This window comes from Polyodon spathula, chromosome 16 (genome assembly GCF_017654505.1).
Source record: "Polyodon spathula isolate WHYD16114869_AA chromosome 16, ASM1765450v1, whole genome shotgun sequence".
NCBI lineage: Eukaryota > Metazoa > Chordata > Actinopteri > Acipenseriformes > Polyodontidae > Polyodon > Polyodon spathula.
In genome coordinates, this window is record NC_054549.1 from 22,752,372 (window position 1) to 22,774,277 (window position 21,906).

At 40.2% G+C, this 21,906-nt stretch overlaps 1 protein-coding gene across 1 annotated transcript; it reads right to left on the reverse strand.

The window, feature by feature from the left end:
• Positions 1–2,238: 2,238 nt before the first annotated feature.
• wasb (WASP actin nucleation promoting factor b) lies at positions 2,239–19,429 on the reverse strand. Its single transcript, XM_041274147.1, has 13 exons — positions 19,168–19,429; positions 11,874–12,014; positions 11,222–11,308; positions 9,133–9,229; positions 7,622–7,663; positions 6,579–6,617; positions 6,024–6,219; positions 5,603–5,645; positions 4,416–4,569; positions 4,083–4,174; positions 3,754–3,906; positions 3,215–3,326; positions 2,239–2,460 (listed from the first exon to the last, which is right to left on the reverse strand). Exons 1-13 carry the CDS (start codon positions 19,273–19,275, stop codon positions 2,405–2,407), a joined length of 1,320 nt encoding a protein of 439 aa, XP_041130081.1. The 5' UTR covers positions 19,276–19,429; the 3' UTR covers positions 2,239–2,404.
• Between the last annotated feature and the right edge of the window lie 2,477 nt (positions 19,430–21,906).

Here is a 21,906-nt window from a genome sequence, read left to right on the forward strand (position 1 = left end):
CATAATTTAGATCTTTTATTTAACATCATGTAATCAAAGAAATTACAGAATGATATCGCAACAGCCTCCCGGAAGCCATAATAGCTGTACAGTATTTTATGTTAGATTTCGAAATGTCACATTTTTCAATTGTGGTCAGGTTTTCGTTGAGTATATGAAAGACTACAATGCAGTGAGTAATTCAGTATGTATCAATATGTATCATTGTTCATCAGGTTTCATTCGATTTTATGAAGCAAAGTGAGTTCATTCTATGGGGTAATGCAAAATGTTTGGTCAGCGCTGTATATGTGAAAAATGCACGTGTGGCTGAAAGATGGACAGACATATAGACAAGACAGATAGACACCCTCCATATACCCCAGCATTATGATACAAACTATAACTTAAAAATGCCATAGCACGTTTCAGTTGGAGAAGTGGTTCTGTAAATGAATGCCACACTCCTCCATCAGTCCACATTTCTACTTCTCCCCCTCTCTTGCAATAGCAAGCAAAGCTATATTACAAAAAGTGGAAACTCAGGACTAATGTCTCATTTGCATACTGACCTCATTTAATGATTGAACATGCAGCTCTTGAGAGACTCACTGACTACATGATAGCACCACAGAATCTGACATGGTCTGGAATCGTTATTTCAACTTTTCAGGTTTGTAAGTACTGACGCCTTAACCAATCAGTGAATGACATCCTCAGTACTAATCTCTGTCTTGCAACTGTTGAAAATAGTTATTCATTTAAGAAATGGTCTATTTAGCTATCAATCTATTCTACGAATTCTGCTTCATAAAGTCTAATGAAATCCGCTGAATAATGATGCGTTAATATTTGAATTACATACCCTTTGTAGTTTTCCAAATACTTGATCCAAAATGCTTAGCCATAGGTGTATATATCTCTATCTAGCTATCTAGCTATTTATCTATCTATCATAATATTTCTTATTTATTTACTTATTTGTTTATTTTAAATATTAAGTTTAAATATTGATTATTTCAATCATCTTTGTTCAAGATTGTTTCCTTGTTAGATTCTATAGCAGTAGGTAGGGTTTTGTGGGCTTAGCTGTGCTTAAACTTTTGCTGATTTCTTTGTTTGCAGGTAATATAAATAAATAAAATATTACATAAAAAAGAGGTAACAAAAGGCATTTTAAAAAATGTAGTTGGCACACCTTAAACAGGATTTGTTACCGTGCTGGTAAACAGGGTTCACCAGTATCCAATTACACATTTACATGCCTTGTGTTTAAATAAATATTTGCCTAACTGGCAGTCTAGCTAAAAACAAGTCTGTCAATAAGACTGTTCCCCCTTCGCCACGGATATACATTCAAAATTCAGAATCGGAGCTATCAGGAAGATAGAAAATGTGATGATCATGACACACATAGCAACAGTATATACAGAATAAGCACTAGCAATGAAATATTCAATTTGATAAGCAGTTATATGCAGATATGTAGGTACGTTAATGGAGATAACCGAATTAAGTAGCCAAGTGTCTGTGAAATGAGATAAAGACCTATCTTATTTTTTAGAACATTTTATTCAACAACTCACAGTGGAAAACATAATTTTGCTTCAATAACAGAAGTAAAAACATAAAACAATGTTTTGCTTCAGTAACAGAAGTACCTAGTTGTATCAATAATTTGTAACTATGGAAATACAAAATACTAAACGCTGTGTAACTAATAGAGATAAAACTACACCCAGTTATCACCGACATGTGCAGTTTTGGTCGCCTCACTACAAAAAAGTCATCACTGCACTTGAAGGCACAGAGAAGGGCAACTAGGCTGATCCCAAACCAACGGCACTTTTACAATGGGCCACAAGAGGGCGCACTTTATTGAATGAGTCCCACAATGCAATATATAGTGCACTTGAATTGGACAGTTACGTTATCATTTAAAAAAAAAAAAAAAGTCTTTCGTATGTCTTTTACTTCATAACGAAAGAAAGAAATCAAGACAACACTCTTAATGGAATTTAACTAAGGGAACTAAAGAACACATCTGTGTACCACACACTGCAATATTCAATTAACTATTATAATGGCTATTACCATATATTCTTAGATCTAGAACGCACAAGGATATGTTATATATATATCTATATATCCATATATATATATATATATATATATATATATATATATATATATATATATATATATATATATTTACAGACGTTACATAAAAGAAAATTTCTTAAGTCGTAGGGAAAAGTCTTATAAATGTCTGCAATGTATTTTCTTTTAAAGAATTCAGCATTCACTGCTTTTCAAATATGAAGTCACTACCTCAAAAGATTTCTGACAGTGTGCTACCAGCTTTAAAAAAAAAAAAACGTAATTTGAATTTTAAAATCGAATCGAATTTGAGGAAACTGCGTGATCAGTCATCCCAGTCATCATCATCATCGTCCTCTCCTCTCTCTTCCTCTTCTTCATCTGAAAATAAAGTCCGTTGTTGAAACGCTAGGCACCCGAGATTTGTTTACACACTACCTGGGGAACTAGCTATGAAGATCTCAAAACCCATTTAAGCTAGCAGCATTCACTGTTATGGAAAGTGTAATGAAGTACACTCATTAAATGTTAGTTTGTATAATTTTAAAGATAAATATTCTGGTATCTTTACAATGCTTGCCTATGCTTTACAATGCTTGCCTATGCTTTACAATACTTGCCTATCCTATACAATACTTGCCTATCCTTTATAATGCTTGCCTGTGTTTTACAATACTTGCCTATGCTTTACAATGCTTGCCTATGCTTTACAATGCTTGCCTATGCTTTACAATACTTGCCTATGCTTTACAATGCTTGCCTATGCTTTACAATGCTTGCCTATGCTTTACAATACTTGCCTATCCTTTACAATACTTGCCTATCCTTTATAATGCTTGCCTATGTTTTACAATACTTGCCTATGCTTTACAATGCTTGCCTATGCTTTACAATGCTTGCCTATGCTTTACAATACTTGCCTATGCTTTACAATACTTGCCTATGCTTTACAATACTTGCCCTATCCTTTATAATGCTTGCCTATGTTTTACAATACTTGCCTATGCTTTACAATGCTTTACAATGCTTGCCTATGCTTTACAATGCTTTAGGTGTGAAATTAGGTCTGGTGTTCTATATTAAATCTGGGAGCAACAGGACAGCAGGAAGAACAGCAGGAAGCTTTTGTACTCACCTGAAGAGTGGATGGCTTTGCTTCTCTTCTGCATCACCATCATTAGCGCCCCCACCAGCCCTTCACTGCTCTCTGCCTGGTCAGAGGGAGCAGAGTCCTGCCTGTCTGGTACCTGAGACACAGACACACACAGGATTAGGGTACAAGTTTTGCATCCCCCTATAGAATGAACACATTTTGCTACATAAAGTCGAATGAAACCTGCCACATGATGTTAAGTCACATATTGAATCACACACTGCTTTCTAGCTTTTTCCATATACAGATTGAAAAAATGTGACATTTTCAAAACACAAAATGAAATACGGTACTACATTATGGCTCCAGGTAGACTTTTGCAAGATCATTTTTGTAGTTTCTTTATTACAGGATGTTAAATAAAAGATCTAAATAATGTTCGTAGCGTTTTTTTTGTTTGTTTTTTTTTTCAATTATTTCTCAATCCTAAAATTCTAGTGGATGCAAACCTTGTGGCCAGAGCTATAGGGAATGAGGGATCCATTTGCTCCATATAGGTTAAACTGGTATTTCAGACTTACACTTTTCAGCTTCTTGCCCGAAATGATCTGATCTAAAAGGGCCCCTCTTCCTCCAGTCGAGGGAGGGGGGGCTCCGGAGCGAGGAGGGGGAGGTAACCCTGCCTCCCCTCCATTGGGACCCACGGGGGCCCCCGCCTCCTCCCCCACCTCCCCCTCCCCCACCAGGAGGACGTCCTCCTCCCCGTCCCCCCCTCCCCCCTCCACTCGACTCTCTCCCCCTCCCCCCCCCCCCTGGGGGAGACAACTACCCACGCCCAGCTCCCCCCCGAGGGAAGACCTCCCTCCTCGTTGGGGCGCAACCCCAAACAGGACCCGTGGTCCCCCCTCACCAGGCCTAGAGGGGGCCCCCCCCTCCCCCCAAGTTCTTCCATGAGAGGGCTTGCTCCCGGGCGACGGGACGGAGGGGCAGGTGGGTAAGGATCTGGAACAGAGAAGGGGAGAGAATTAGCATCTCAAAGTTCACCTCAGAGTTACTATCACCTTGCGAATGGTGGCTGAACTGTCAGTAACTCTGAACATTTTTATTGCACTGTAACAAACTCACTGGGCCCCATCTGTACGCCCAAACTAACTGAGACAGCCTTACAAGCAGAAGTAAACTGGCAACTTGGATTCTGCAGGATGAAGCAGCCTCCAGCAGGAGAATGAAGCTCTCCCGTTACCTTGTCTCCTCATCTCCTCCTTGACAGCCTCCAGCCCCCCTGACTGCTCAATAAAATCATGGATCAGTTTCGAAGTGTCTGCATCCGCCAACTGAGCATCGCTGATCCCAGCTTTGGAGAAGAAACACTTCAAATCGGGGTCCATGTTGTTAACCTGCAAAGCAACCACAGACCCTGCTTATTCCTTCTACCAACCAAGCAGTGGCACAACATTAGTTATTACTGTTATTAATGTGGCAACGCCTTTATCCAAGGCGACTTACAGGTGTTACAGGGCAGTACAGTATTATAATGCAAGATTAATGTTTAAATACAGTATAGAGTAAATTATACTATTAAATATACAATATGAAATAGGATGCAAAAAGGTAGGATTACAACAAGTTATATCTACAATTACATGATGGCAGTGCAATAGTGCATCAGCTGAGGATACATTAATGTGGAGCTGAGGTCAGGCAAGTTCGGACCATTGTAGGAGGAGCGGATCAAGAGATCAATACAAGTGCAGTCTAATAACATCCATCCTTTTTATAATGAATTGGAATCTCAGCCCATTGAATTGAATGGAAAGACGCAAATCACAACCATTAAATTCAAAGGTGAACTTCTTACCATTCAACTAAAGAGCAAGGTCTGTAGTCGACAGGCAAGCGTGTGTCTTAGGCTGACGTCATTATTATTAACTGATCAGCTGCTTCGATCAAGTACGTTACTATGGCTGTCACAATTTGAGCTGCCTCATTGCAACTTAAAGCTTACCCTTTACAGAACTGATAAAATCCTTTTTTTGTCATGAGGCCAATTCTTCTTTTGTGTTCAAGCACCTAATCTGAAGAGCTGTACTGAGCATGCTCAGAACCCAACATTTCATATCCGTGTAACTCATGAATGGACAGCACTGTTCTGGGCCAGCCCCCTTCGTACCCTGAAATTCTCAGACAAAAATTTGGATCTGTTCGGTCGCTGAAGAGTGACAAAAAACCCAGCAAAAAAAATCCGATTTTTTGCATTCTCTCACTGTCTGGATCGTGGAAGCCCTACACCTGAACGGAATGAAATCAAGAGATCTAACCCACGAGACTAAAACATCCAAATTTCTGTGCAAATCCATTGAATAAAGTCAGAGTTATTAATGTGCAAAAATTGGGATTTAACATAAAGGGGGCTACTCAACCCTAACTCACATCAAATCCAGTATTGGGATCCCAACCAACGTGAGACACATGCCTGAAAAAGAAAAGAAAATCTGTTTAAAAAATAATTGTAACAAATTCAATGGCAAACGTTTTGACTAGAAGACTTTTTTTTAATGTCTTTGTGGTTGCTCTGAAGATGGGGCTAAGGAGAGGTTCACTGGAAGAATTCTCTTTCAGTCGGCTTTTAAAACACAAGTTCATTGCATTAATTATTCAATTGTAAAGACAAGGGCAGGGCAGCTTTGCTCGCTGCAGTTAATGGGCTTGTTTGATTTAATTTAATATTTGCAGACATTAAACCAATGAGATAATTGCGATGACCTGCAGCCGAGCCTCCCGCTCAAGGGCGCCCACCAAGGATTGATTCATTGCAATCTGCACGATACAGTTGACCCCTGGTGGAACTCACACAAAGCTGCTGGGCGCTCCGATGTCAGCCTTACTCAGCTTGAATTTCTTGCCCGCCTTCTTCTTGTTCTTCTTGCCCTTGTCGAGAGGCAGGCTGGCGGGGGCCAGGGTTGGGGTTGACCGATAACGGGATGTGACAATGTCAGGGTTCTGAATATCAATGGTGGGCATTGGGACTGAAGTAGGGGACCTGATACCTGGGGAGGGGGGGCAAGAGAGAGGGATGTAGAAATTTCGACGACAAGAAAAACTAACGTTTTACTGCACGGCAGGAACTCTCTTCTCGTCTTTAAATGGGGACATATGGAAGACGAAAATGTATGGTATCCTCACTTGACAGTAGCACGACACTTAAGACCCCTGCTAGGGTGAAGTGACAGGCAGTGCAGCAGTAACATGCGCCCTGAGGGTAAGGAAACTGATAACTTTCTTCAATATGGTGTCGTACCAGAAAGCATGTATGTCTTTCAAAAGGACAGCTTTGAAATGAACACAGTAATAAATCGATTTATTTAACACTCGCTGACTTCAGCACAGCCCTAGTAAAAAGACTCACCATTTGGTGGTGGGAGAGGGGGCAGTCCACCTCTTCTGTCTAGAGAGAGCAAAAAAGTTGTATGATATCTGCTGAACAACACACACACACACACACACACACACACACACATAGACACACATACCATAAAACAACATTTGAATCGTGTTATGAATAATATGGTGAGGCATGTGTAGACAACCGTTTGTCGTATAATGAAGAAACTTGCTTTGGACCTTGTTTGGTTCAAGACAATTTTTAGTCATCCTTTAGTTTCAGGGACAATTTTTTAGTTTATTAACTGTTAACAAACATTGTTCATTTTGAGCTAAGGGTTATACATTAAGATCTTTATCAACTACTTTAACGGGGAGTGTTAAGTATTCTGTCCCCTATGAGCGAGCCGATTTCAAATACATGATCGACTGGGAATTGATCATCCGGAGGCCTCTGATGTTTGCAGTTTTGGCTGGCTTATTATAGATTAACTAACAATTAACAGAAAAAGAAATAATGTATATTCACGTGTTTGTTAGCGGGTTGTAAACAGTTAATAGACGGCCCTTAAAATAATGCATGACCCATTCTTATTGCGCAACTCAAATGTCAGCCGATGTGATTGATATCAGTCGATTGAATTGGACATTATCAAGCAGAAATGATCCCACTGGAATGGAACAGTAGGTACCTACTAGCCTCCCAACACCTTAGTCTAACCCCTACACCTAAACCTAATCTCTACCGGTAAACCTAATCTCTACTCCTAAACTATTAACGTAATTATTTCAACACTGCTTTTTTAGCACCCTCTAGTGGCTACTCATCCAAAGTCCATTAGAGAGCTGGATCCGGACCGACTCTACCTGTTAGTAAGCTAGTAGGTACCTACTGGCCCATTCCTATGGGATGATTTCTGCTTGATAACGTACCATTGAATCGACTGATCAGATCAGGTGTAAATGTAAAAAGTCTAAAAAAGCAAAAGGTTGAGACAGACTTGTAATCGGATTGAGTAAGTGTGTGAGAGCTGGAAAAAGACAAGAGGAAGCAAGGGATGAACTCACCATCAGCAGGAACAGGTGGAGGAGGGAGGTTCTGTCTTTTCTCTGCAGTAGAAAAGAGAGGAACGGTTAAATGTATCTCTGTTTAGCGGCTCTGGTTCCACTGCCAAATGCTGCCTTTCTTGGGCACGATTCGAAAATTTTTCTAGTAACACCCTTAAAACACCTAGTCAGTGCCTCACAAAAACGTGAACAAAAAGCTAGTGGATATTCAGTAAATCTGTGGTTTGGGCAGGCACTCACTTTTAGATTAAAATCGTAAACATCAAGCATATTGGCACCTCCATTATTGTAACATTGGTCAGTCAAATGGCTTGTACCTCATCGTTCGGTAAACAACACAGTGATCAGCTAGGAAGGGATTTATATCTTACCTCAATACATTCGTCCCTGTTGTGCGTCAGAATTCATCTGGTGCTCCCCAGCCTCCACCTGTTTTTCAGTATCGTCTCACATGGGAGGGCAGCTATCCTGCCCCCCTCCCCATGGCTTCCCTACAGGCAGTCTGTCCACTATCAGCAAACTGAATTATGGGGTGCCTCGAAGGGTGAGGCCAAAGATGTGATGAAAATATGTATAACGTATAATGCATCTTGGTTGTAAATCTGCCTCCCGACCTGTGAGGGCGTTAAGCGGAGAAAGTAGTTCTTTGGACGGGCTGGCCTGACAGTTCTTTCCCAGGGTCGGGAAGTTGGTCAGTCTGGAAGAAGGCGAGACTCCGTTGCAAAAATGTATTGACCCGGAAGGGAAACGAAGTAGCAGCTGCAGACTGTAGAGACAGCTGCACTCGTTTACCAAGGGGTCATGTGGGACAGCATAAAAGGGGCCGGAGAATCGCAATCTACTCCTTGGTTTTGTATTGAGACTAGAAGGACCCGGACAAATCTGTTTGTAAAGAATATCCGTGAGTGTTTTGTTTGTTTGTGTCTGTTAGTAATTGTCTGTGTTTGTAAACCACCAGACTGCTAACATGTATCTGGAGCTGTCACCTTGGGCCAGCACAAAACCAGATCAACACTTCACCACAGTCACTCTAAACCGTGGCTAGTATTATTGTGGGGCAGATAACGTGTGTTTATTATTTGGGCTGCAATCCCTGTCTTTTTACCTCTGTGTTTTACATATTGGTGTGTATAGCCGGAACCTACTGTTTGGTTGCCAGACAGGGAGTTACAAAATAAAGACCCCTTTCCTGAACGGATTACAGTTTCCTGTCTGTGTTTGTTCTTGCACTGCATCACCTCTGCACCTGTTCACAATCAGCTGCCACTTTGCCACATATAGTATTGTCTTTAATAGTCAATCACACGAGTTTTCCTGACGGTAATTAAGGACGAGGGATATCATTTTTATTTCTAGACCTAATGTCCTGACCTTGATTTCCAGTAGCTTCCATATATGCTTCAAGTTCTCATCTGCTTGTGGAGTAACAACCTGCTCAGAGCTCTTTGAATAAGACTCACAGCCTTCAGTGTCTTTCTCAGACAGACAGAGAGGCCAGATCTTCCACTCACCCTGTCGGTTCGATCGTTGGTGAATCTTCTGTTCCACATTCACTCTGAAAGCTTCCGCTTCATTTTCGCTTGCGAAGTTCAGCCCTATCTGGCAGTCCTTTGACAGGAGAGATGGGAAAAATCAATCGGTTAAAATGTCCTGGTTCCTCTGTGACGGGACCATGTATTTCTGTCTAAAATATCACAGATAACTAATTAATTCTTCTTGTAATTTATAATTATTTTGTGTACTTGTGACAAAGAGCAAATTAATCTGAATCAACAATTTCCCTCTCGACCTGTGAGAGCACTGCACAGCAGGAATTACGTGCCCACGTCTCCTCTAATTCATGAATGAAAGTCGGCTTCCGACTTCCCCCGAAATGAACTGCCCAACCATTCAGGAAAGTGATGGCATCACGGTACCAGGAGTCATAGCCCTAGTACGGTGAGCGAAGTTTCATTCATGAATTAGAGGAGACGTGATTGAACTAGCTATGGGGGGGGGGGGGGGGGGGGGGGGGGGGGGGGGGGGGGGGGGTTTCGGGGGGGGGGGGGGTGGGGGGGGGGGGGGGGGTACTTTCGGGGGGGGGGGGGGGGGTACGTTGATGTCATAATCGGTTCCTTTGTTGTGGTTGATGGGAAGAAACGAGGACGGAGCACGGAGCTGGGAGCTGCAGCCTTGGGCCAACAATTCACCTGGACTTCACCGCACCTGCACTTAACCAGCATCACTGTTCCAGCACTGCTCCTACGCTAAGAGCACTGTCCGGAGACGTGTCTGTCTGTGTTGTGTCTGTGTTTTTGTATTATTATTTCGGGACTGTAACCCCTCGTTTTGGTGCTGGGGATGCCCATTGTTGGGTAGAGCCAGCTTTATTACTTCATGAACGGTGAAAGAGGTTAAGGAAAATTAAATTAACAACTTGAACCGTGAACTTTGTGTTTGTCCTTGTTTGGAGCTCCAGCATCGCCCTTTCACTATGAACAGCAACCCACATGTTCACAGTACTATCTTCTGTTTTGCTATCCAGGTGACTTTTTAAAACACCCTTCTATAAGAAAAATAAGAACATTTAGGAACGAGAGGAGGCTACTCAGCCCATCTATGCTTGTCCGGTTCCTAGTACTGGTTGATCTCAAAGGTTAAGTCAGGTCTTAAAGGACCCCAATGGCTCTGCCTCAACACCATACCTGCAGCCAATATATGAGATCCACGTCTAACAGGGCAAAGGCTGGGCGCGAATTGGCGACCCCGCCCACAGCAAGCGTCTTAACCACAATGCATGGTTCTAGAGTTCGTGGTTTTAAAGTTTTTAACCTCATCTTAATGACAGGGAACAGGACAGAATCCGTAACGGTAGTGTATCACACAACATGTCTTTATCTTTGTGGGTAAATACTGTACAGGCACAAAGTATACACAGTGCCTACAGAAGGTCTACACCCCCTTTCAAAATGTTCACCTTTTGTTGCCTTATACTGTAGTCTGGAATTAAAATGCTTTTTTTTTTCATTTATCCACACATCCTACCCCACAACTTTCGATTGAAAAAAAATATTCTAGAAATTTGTAGAAAATTAATTCAAAATAAAAACTGAAATAGCTTGGTTGGATAAGTGTCCACCCCCCCTTAGTAATAGCAATCCTAAATTAGTTCAGGTGTAACCAATCGCCTTCAAAATCACACACCAAGTTAAGTGGCCTCTACCTGTGTTAAATTGTAGTGATTTTCATGATTTCAGGATAAATTCAGCAGTTCCTGTAGGTTCCCCCTGCTGGGTAATGCATTTTAAAGCAAAGCACCAAAGCACCTTCAAAAGAACTCCGGGACAAAGTTGTTGAAAGGCACAGATCAGGGGATGGGTATAAAAAAAAATCAAAGGCCTTGAATATCCCTTGGAGCATGGTCAAGATGATTATTAAGAAGTGGAACGTTTATGGCACCACCAAGATCCTGCCTAGATCAGGCCATCCCTCCAAACTGAATGACCGAGCAAGAAGGAGATGTCTACTGTCATGTCAATTGTGACATGATACATTTTTGATACAATACAATTTTACAAAATTATTTATTTTAAGGCCTGTGACTGCATCGTCAATACTCACGTCTCCACTGAAGGTATGGAAGAATGAGGATCGTGCGTTATATTCAAACTGGTTATAGATTTCCTGTTCCCAGATCAATGTCCCCTCCTGAAACAGGAAACAGCTGCTTAGAACGGTTCTTCAAAGAGAAAGTAGCAAGGGTCCGAAAAATATAATGTTACCCGTCCCGACGTGTTGCTACAACTGTTTAAATAATGCACCTGTTACTTTTCTTTTCATTGTTAACATCCTGACAACTTTTTACACTTACAACTTTAAAGTCTGTTTCAAAGCTCTTTTCAAAATGGCAGCTCTAGTGCACTGATAGTGTCAGGATTATTGCCCACATTGTGAAACAGGTAACACAGCAATAACGATCCACGATGTGGTACGGAACAGCAAAGCCAGAGGACTTGTGATTTAGAGGACAGATGTCAAGCACTACAGCAGCCATTTTGAAAAGAGCTTTGAAACAGACTTTAGAGTTATAATTGTAAAAAGTTGTCAGGATGATAACAATGATAAGAAAAAATACAGGCACGTTATTTTAAACAGTTGTATAAACACACGGGGTGACGTGGAACGGTATATTTTTCGGAACCCGGCTACTTACTCTTTAAACACGGAAGTTATATTGAGAGGTTTGCTTGTCCCGGATTGCCCCGAAAGTTACCGTGATGTCGTAGAGCCTGATGAAGTACGACCTCTTGGGGTTGTCCTTCACAAAGCACACAACTCCGCAGTGCTGTGGACTCCAGCGATCCCTGCTGTTAGGCAGAGCCATGCAGAGCTGAACCACTGTGGATGCGAGACTCTGAAAGACAAACACAAAGACACACGTGACTTACACTGTGTAACAAACCTCTGAAACACACACACATACACACATGTGACTGACACCCTGTAACAAACCTTTGAATAATGCATAGGCTCCCTTATAAAACTTTACCACAGTATTTTTGCATGCTATTTTTGCAATTGTGCCCCATGTTATATTATGCCAGGGCTTCTCAAACCCGGTCCTCTTACAAAACAATGTCATTTTTAGTAGTGATCTGAAGTAGATTGCTTTCACTATGCTTTATTACACTTGGCTATGCATTTTCTATGGGACACTTTTATAAGGGTTAGTTTTAATATACTTTTCCATACCTCTCTGTGCTTTACAATGCTTGCCTATGCTTTATCATACCTCTCTGGGCTTTACAGTGCTTTCCTATGCTTTACCATGCTTCTCTTAGCTTTGCAATGCTTACCTACGCTTTACTATGCTTTAATAAATGCTGCTATCATTTTACTAAGCTATACTTTTACCAGGGTCCATACTGTATTGCAATTGTTGTTTTTCTGTGGTTTTAGCACTGAATTCAAATAGACTGATCTTCTATCTCCATTGAATTTCTCATAGTTTCAAAGACTGAAGTTAGAGACCCTGCTTGTGGCTCAAAATAGAGGAAGTGGTTTAGCTCTGTATCCTGTAGCACATCTCGAAGGTGATGACCAGATGAATGGACAGACCCCCCATGTATCTTAAGATAATCTCAGATGCTACATCTTGTTTATACCGGGTGTTATTAAAACTAAAAGATTTTAGTGCATTTTCTTTTTTTATTTTTTTGCCGAAGCCTACTTATTACACAGTTAACACATACCAGAACACTCGTTTTTCAGAAATAATCTGCTTCTGCATTGAGAGGAGAGCTAAGACATGCATTCGCTCTTGTGCAACTGGAGATAAGAACGATTGCGGGGTTTTTTTGTTTTTGTTTTTTTTTGTATTTCCTGTCGTTTTTGTCATCCAGATTTGAGTTTCTTTTTATTTGGAGGGTCAGCGAGTTTCATTTTTGTTGGTTTAAAATCGTCTAATTAAAACAGGCGTGTAGACGTTATGATAATAATAAACGTTCTGCTAATGCGACTCGAACAAACGCGTGTCAAATGAAAGTCTTGATGACAGAATTGCGCCAATTATAGACTGTCTTTCATTGGCACAATTGTATAATTGTGTGTCGAGATCAGCCAATAGCTTTCAGCTTTACAAAGAACAGGGGAGGACGGAAGTCTATAGGGAGTGGGAAGAGACGGGCCTAAGAGAACAGGAGGGAAGCGGGAAAATTGAAAAGAGAAAAGGGGCGATCTGAAAAGTTCTATTGCACACATGCAGTTTAGTTTAGTTTAGGGAAAACTAAACGTTTCTAGCACTAAAGGTTGCTTCAGTAAGACAGCTGGTGCAGAAATAGTGCACTTACTCAGATTTGCAGTTTTATTAATGCATGTGTGGACACCCCTCGAGTTTCATGACATATACCTGGATATTTTTCGGGTAGTCATTTAAAAAAAAAGGGGGGGGGGGGGGGGGGGGGGGATTACATATATTATGTGTTAAGTGCATAATACATATTAAATATTATATAGTACACATACATTTAGTCCCTATGATCTGTAGACTTGTGTAACCTTTTTCAGTACGGAAACATCGAAATAAGAAGAAGAAGAAGAAGAAGAAGAAGAAGAAGAAGAAGAAGAAGAAGAAGAAGAAGAAGAAGAAGAAGAAGAAGAAGAAGAAACATTGCCGTTTAAGTACAGTTATTAATGTTAAAAGCGTTTCATGCTGCAGGATTCTTTGCAACATCTATTGGCCATATTCCACTGCTGCTGTTCTTGTTCTGTTCAGTTTTTAAACTAATGCAGTAGTACAGCACCACTATTACATTATGGACTGTGCCAATAGCGAACGTAAATTGAGCCAGCTGGGTTTTGACAGCAATCGCAAAAGAGTTAGTGGGACGTGTGTCTGTTTGGTTTAAATACTTATTTGATCTGTTTGGTAAGACACTATATCTGCACAACTATTGCAGATAAAGCATTCCGTATTGGAAGCCACAACATTGTTATTAACGTATCACAGAGTATCACTGACAAACCCGACAGGATGCTGTCATGTTGTTTTCTTTCCGATTTTGTTTCTTAAGAACAGTCACCACAGTTATTATTATTGAGATGAGCTTGCCACTGTGTGTTACTGTTTTCTGTAAACACTGATATCCTGTCAGTTAAGAAAAAGCTTAATGCAAAGCTTGTTTTAATGTTGTCTTTATTACACCAGGCAGAGACCCGCACTTACACATGTATTGTCGTATTTTCTACATTGTCTTTAAATTCTCAAATTAATAAACTGATACCTGGGTAGTATAAAGGTACCCAGGTCAGGTAATTTAAAACCTGATGGATACCCGGTGCCTGTGCCAACCTATATTTATATATATATACAGTGGCTCTCAAAAGTATTCACCCCCCCTTGGACTTTTACACATTTTAATGTGTTACAACATGGAATCAAAATTAATTTAATTAGGAGTTTCTGCCACTGATTAACACAAAAAAAGTCCATAATGTCAAAGTGAAAAATAAAATTTACAAATTGTTCTAAATTAATTACAAATATAAAACAGAAAATAACTGCTTGCATAAGTATTCACCCCCTTTCCTATGACACACCTAAAGAAGCTCTGGTGCAACCAATTGTCTTTAGAAGTCACATAATTAGTCGAATGGGGTCCACCTGTGTTCAATTAAGGTGTTTCACATGATTTCAGGTTAAATCCACCTGTCTCTGGGAGGTCCCACAGTTGGTTAGTACATTTCCTAACAAAAACTACATCATGAAGACAAAGGAACATTCAAAGCAAATCTGGAATAAGGTTCTTCAAAAGCACCAATCAGGGGTAGGATATAAGAACATTTCCAAGGCATTGAATATCCCCCGGAGCACAGTAAAGTCCATTATTAAGAAATGGAGAGAATATGGCACAACTGTGAATCTGTCTAGAACAGGCCGTCCTCAAAAACTGAGTATCCGGGCAAGAAGGGCACTAGTCAGGGAGGCCACCAAGAGGCCTATGGCAACTCTAAAGGAGTTACAGTTTTCCACGGCTGAGCTGAGAGACACTGTGCATACGGCAACAATAGTCCAGGTGCTTTGGCCTTTATGGGAGAGTGGCAAATAAAAATCCATTGTTGAAAAAACTCACATCAAATCTCGGCTAGAGTTTGCCAGAAGGCATGTGGAAGACTCTGAGACCAAGTGGAAGAAGATTCTATGGTCTGATGAGACAAAAATAGAGCTTTTTAAGAACATAAGAACATAAGAAAGTTTACAAACGAGAGGAGGCCATTCGGCCCATCTTGCTCGTTTGGTTATTAGTAGCTTATTGATCCCAAAATCTCATCAAGCAGCTTCTTGAAGGATCCCAGGGTGTCAGCTTCAACAACATTACTGGGGAGTTGATTCCAGACCCTCACAATTCTCTGTGTAAAAAAGTGTCTCCTATTTTCTGTTCTGAATTTCTAAACTCCATTTGTGACCCCTGGTCCTTGTTTCTTTTTTCAGGCTGAAAAAGTCCCTTGGGTCGACACTGTCAATACCTTTTAGAATTTTGAATGCTTGAATTAGGTCGCCGCGTAGTCTTCTTTGTTCAAGACTGAACAGATTCAATTCTTTTAGCCTGTCTGCATATGACATGCCTTTTAAGCCCGGAATAATTCTGGTCTCTCTTCTTTGCACTCTTTCTAGAGCAGCAATATCTTTTTTATAGCGAGGTGATCAGAACTGAACACAATATTCAAGATGAGGTCTTACTAGTGCATTGTACAGTTTTAACATTACTTCCCTTGATTTAAATTCAACACTTTTCACAATGTATCCGAGCATCTTGTTAGCCTTTTTTATAGCTTCCCCACATTGTCTAGATGAAGACATTTCTGAGTCAACAAAAACTCCTAGGTCTTTTTCATAGATTCCTTCTCCAATTTCAGTATCTCCCATATGATATTTATAATGTACATTTTTATTTCCTGCGTGCAGTACCTTACACTTTTCTCTATTAAATGTCATTTGCCATGTGTCTGCCCAGTTCTGAATCTTGTCTAGATCATTTTGAATGACCTTTGCTGCTACCACAGTGTTTGCCAGTCCTCCTACTTTTGTGTCGTCTGCAAATTTAACAAGTTTGCTTACTATACCAGAATCTAAATCATTAATGTAGATTAGGAATAGCAGAGGACCTAATACTGATCCCTGTGGTACACCGTTGGTTACCACACTCCATTCTGAGGTTTTTCCTCTAATCAGTACTTTCTGTTTTCTACATGTTAACCACTCCCTAATCCATGTACATGTGTTTCCTTGAATCCCAACTGCGTTCAGTTTGAGAATTAATCTTTTGTGCGGGACTTTGTCAAAAGCTTTCTGGAAATCTAAATAAACCATGTTATATGCTTTGCAATTATCCATTATCGATGTTGCATCCTCAAAAAAATCAAGCAAAGTTAGTTAGACACGATCTCCCTTTCCTAAAACCATGTTGACTGTCTCCCAGGACCCTGTTACCATATAGGTAATTTTCCATTTTGGATCTTATTATAGTTTCCATAAGTTTGCATATAATAGAAGTCAGGCTTACTGGTCTGTAGTTACCTGGTTCAGTTTTGTTTCCCTTTTTGCGAATCGGTATTACGTTTGCAATTTTCCAGTCTGTCGGTACCACCCCTGTGTCAAGAGACTGCTGCATGATCTTGGTTAGCGGTTTGTAAATTACTTCTTTCATTTCTTTGAGTACTACTGGGAGGATCTCATCCGGGCCAGGGGATTTGTTTATTTTAAGAGCTCCTAGTCCCTTTAACACTTCTGCCTCAGTTATGCTAAAGTTATTTAAAACTGGACAGGAACTGGATGACATGTGGGGCATGTTGTCAGTATCTTCCTTTGTAAAAACTTGTGAAAAGTAATCATTTAACATATTTGCTATTTTTTTCTCTTCCTCTACGATTTTGCCATTTGTATCTCTTAAACATTTAATCTCCTCTTTGAATGTTCTCTTGCTGTTGTAATATTGGGAAAACATTTTGGAATTGGTTTTAGCTCCCTTAGCAATGGCCTCAACGCTAAGCGATATGTTTTGCGCAAGCCTATCACCGCACATCATCCTGAGAACACCATCCCTACCATGAAGCATGCTGGTGGCAGCATCATGCTATGGGGATGCTTCTCTGTGTCAGGGCCTGGAAAACTTGTGAATATAGAAAGCAAATGATTGCAGCAAAGTACAGAGAAATCCCAGAGGAAAACCTGCTGAAGTCTTTAAGAGACCTGGGACTTGAAAGAAGATTCATCTTCCAGCAGGACAATGACCCCAAACATACAGCCAAAGCCACACTGGAGTGGCTTAAAAACAAAAAGATCAATGTCCTGGAGTAGCCCAGTCAAAGCCCGGACCTCAATCGAATGGAGAATATGTGGAAAGAGTTGAAAATTGCTGTTCATCAAAGGTCCCCATCCAATTTGATGGCGCTTGAGCAATTTTGCAAAGAAGAATGGGCAAAAATTGCAGTGTCCAGATGTACAAAGCTGGTAGAGACTTATCCAAATAGACTCATGGCTGTAATTGCTGCCAAAGGTGCCTCTACCAAATATTGACTCGAGGGGGTGAATACTTATGCAATCAATTATTTTCTGTTTTGTATTTGTAATTAATTTGTAGATTTTATTTTTCACTTTGACATTCTGGACTTTTCTGTGTTGATCAGTGGCAAAAACTTCTAATTAAATCCATTTTGATTCCATGTTATAACACAATAAAATGTGGAAAATATAAATATATATATAGTAGCATGCATGGGGGAAGGTAGCAGAAGGGCTGGTAGGTGAGGTAATCACATACAAAGACATATGCCCGATATACGTTCCTTGCAAAGGAGCCGGCTCTTTTGTACAGTGGTATCGGCGCTTTGCTTCAGTGCAAGAGGTCCCGGGTTTGCGCCCACCCTCCGCCTGTGTGTGGATTGCCTCATCCTGCGTGAGGCACCTGCCTGCGTTAACGAGATTGCTACAATATGTATGTATATAGTCAGCACTCAGATATGTGACACGGCAGTTGCGTTTTACCATCCTGTATTAAGAATTTCCAACACCGCCTCGAGTTTTCTGACACAAAGCCCAGCTCTTCAATGTTACAATTTATTTGATTATCCGTCACAGCTGGCAATTTTTTTTTCTCGCATGCGCAAATCAGTCTGTCTTTACTGTGGCGAAAATGCAGTCAAAACAAAGCGAACAAGCCGCTACTGTAATGTAAAACAGTTAATCGTTGCACAGTTTTAGACACTGTGATGTATTTTTTTTAAGTCTGTGATCTTTATTTGCTTTTGTGCATTTTCATTTGCAAGTGAACTGTGACATTAGGGCCTTATTGAGCACTATATTCTGCAATGTAGAATACTGACTTTGGATACTTTTTTTATTCTGGAAAATGCTTTTTTTTATCTTTTGCTAAATTCCATTACCTTTTATGTTTTAAGCAGTTCTGTGCATGAGTAACATTTCGATTTCATTTTGCTGTTGGGTCGTTAATGGGGAATTTTACATACTGCTGCAATACATACCGGATTTAAAAGTATGTACTGTATTATAGTCCACCTGTCACCTCTATTGGCAAGTGATATTTTCAGAATCATATCGTTCTGATTGAAAACACTGTTGAACATACAGTATTGTACCAACAAAACCAACTACAGTACATCTAAATGGAAACCTACTTATTTTAAGACACAGTCCTTTCAGCTGTGTATTTTTGACATTGTATCTTTTTTGTGTTCCTGGAAAAACAGAGAAGGGTTGGAACAGACCAAAATGAAATAATCAGATATGCGTCACACTCTTTTAACTGTCACTGAAGTCAAAATTTTATAGGGTCGGATATGTGAGTGCTGACTATATATATGACAAACGAAAGACAGCCACGATTCATTCTGATCTGCAATACATACACCCCGATGTTTAACTTTGAATTGACTCCAGTGCTATTTTATTATATACCGTGATTTGCGCTGCTACAGCTTCTCATGTCTCGGTTTTTCATTCTGGAAATCTGGTAACCCTTAAGGAAACGAATGAGGCCTGATTGACTCACCACACATTTGCGTCCCAGCAGGTTGAAAAGCTTGTCATTTTCCTGGCTGCTGAGCAGAGAACTGGGCCAGTTCTCCTGCGCTTGGGTTCCCTTCGAACCTCTGCTCATGCTTGAATTCACCCCAAAAAGGTCCTAATCCCCCACAAAAAATTCTAAAGATCCCCCCCCCACAAACTGTGTAAATAAGTACAAACAAAGACTGTGCCCCTCGACACTTCCGCGTGGCTTTTTAAAAAACTGCTTCTCAGAACAGGAAGTCACCTCACCACAGCTTGTGCAGGGTTTGGACTTCTTCATTATTTTTATTTGCTGGGGAGGTTTTTTTTGTTGTTTTTTAACTGTGATGTGCAGCTGAGAGATACGTTTGTTTTATAGAACATGCTTTTGACTTCAAACCCAGATCATTAAACAATCAGAAGTTATCTAGCAGCGTTATAAAACTTATTACTATGTGACTTTTTAGTACATGGCGTATGCATAGTGACTGGACAAAGGTCTATGGGAATGTTACCAACAAGTGACACACATATTTGCTATGGGAGTTGATTTGCCCTTTAAGGTAATGCTGTGCATATTTGCAGAACCTGTCTCTTATCACATTGTTATTTTTTCCCATGTGTATTGAACCCTATTGGGAACTGGCTCACTGATGTGAGTCTTATTTTGTGGATTTCCTCAGTACAAATTAGTCAGTTTAATACAAATACTTTATTGCATTTACACAACAGCAAGCCATACGAAACTGGCGTAGTTACCAATTTTGGAGATGCAGGCTGTAGCCCTTTTCTCTTCTTCCTCTGCTCTAACAAGAGCTTTCATGCCTTACCTGTGGCGCCATCATTCTTCAACAATTCTTTCACTGTTTAACTCTTCTTCAGCACAGCTTGGTATCCTCCCATACCGTCTCTCTCTTCATCACTTCTAATTTACTAAGATACACACACTCACAATCCATGCGTTTGACCCACACATCCTGCTACAAGAGATTAAAAGACACAGAACAAACTTCCAGAGATCATAGCCACATAGTGAATGTGTGTCCTTCTCAGTAACTTTCCACAAGCTTGCCTGTGCATTGAGTTAAAGAAAATCCACAAAGCATAGCAACATATGCAATAGAAAAACAACCCCACCTTGCAATCCTGTGCTGGCCCACCAATGCAATTTTTCTCAAAGTAACTTTGCATGTGTTTTTGAATGCTTTTAAGCTACTTCAGTCTCAATATGTTCTTCAGCAGTATGACGTGTGATCACTGCTAAAACATGACACTGTGTGCTCTTGCAAAACTTGTATAAGGGTAACCAATGTGAAACAAAGCATAGCAAAAGCACAACAAACCTCTGGCAAGCATTGTAAAGCCCACAGAGGTAAGGTAAAGCTTATTAAAAAACAAAACATGGTAAACTAACCCTTTTAAAAGTTTCCCATAGCAAAAGCATAGCAAAATATAATAAAGCACAATAGAAGCATGGTAAAGCATACATGTTTGCACTATAAAAGTAGGAACCATAAAATACTTTACACCCCATTAGCCTGGCTGCCTGATGTTGGACTGCATGATCTGTTTATTTCTCTTCCTGTATTTTGTGGTGTTATTGTTGCTATGCCAAAAAGTATGATGTCATTTCATGCTGCACTTCCATTGGCTGATTTAAAGAAACACATATAATAATCATCCAGTATTACATTAAGTTATCAGTTTGTTTACCTGCTTTCCAGGAAGTCAATTACTGCGTAAATGCATGCCAGTCAGTAGAGGAAACAGCTGGTTATTGATAGGAATAAATCAAGTGAAGTGGTGGGGATTTTAGGTGATTTTTCTTTCTTTTTTTTTTTTTAGAAAACTCCCCTCCTCTGCATTGCTCGAGGTAAGAAATATCTTACCACGTTTTGCTTTGGAAAGGTAGGAGGGTCCGATGCTTTTGGTCCACTGCTATTCCTCCAATCAATTTCAGAAACTCATCAGTAATACGACACACATTGTGGATTTCCCAGATCCACCAGGGGCAGGTAAATGGTTTTATAATGGAAAACATGATAGATATTAAGACATAGGTAAGGTGTACTGGAATTGGTTTGTGAACTTTAAATAAAGAAATGGCATTGTTCTTAAAACACAATAAACTCAGACTCCACTCAAGTAGCAATAGCCCATTTATTAACCCTTACTGTCCCTGTACAAGAACACACAGCTGACATCTGTAACCGTTCCATTTGAACAGCTCAGTATAAACATTAGAACCTTATTATTGGCTCAGGGCAAGCCAATCAAAATCTTTGGTTTATGTAATACATTTAGGAGACATCAGATATGTGGATTAGAACCAACCGCCACCAATAATATTTTATAAAAGTGTATTGTATTTTTGTTCGGCTGGTTCAAATATAAATAAAGTCCCTATTATGAATTGTTTTATTGAAATACTGTGCTCTTTATATTTCAAAGCTGGCACTTCCACTCTGGGTTTTTATGCCAACCCTGTTCTAAACGAAGCAATTAAACCTCCAGCCAGAAAGTGTTCAGGATCTCATGTTATCTGTTAAACCTGGAGTGGAATAGCCCTCCAGGACCAGGATTGGACAGCCTTGGTCTATGACTTACACATCAGAAAACTGTGAACAGTGAAATAGTGAAGGGTCCATATACAGCTAATCATGTGACTGTAAAAACGTAGTTTTTGTGATTAGATGGATACCGTGTCTGTTCCAATCCCTTATTTTACAATTTGGGGTTATTT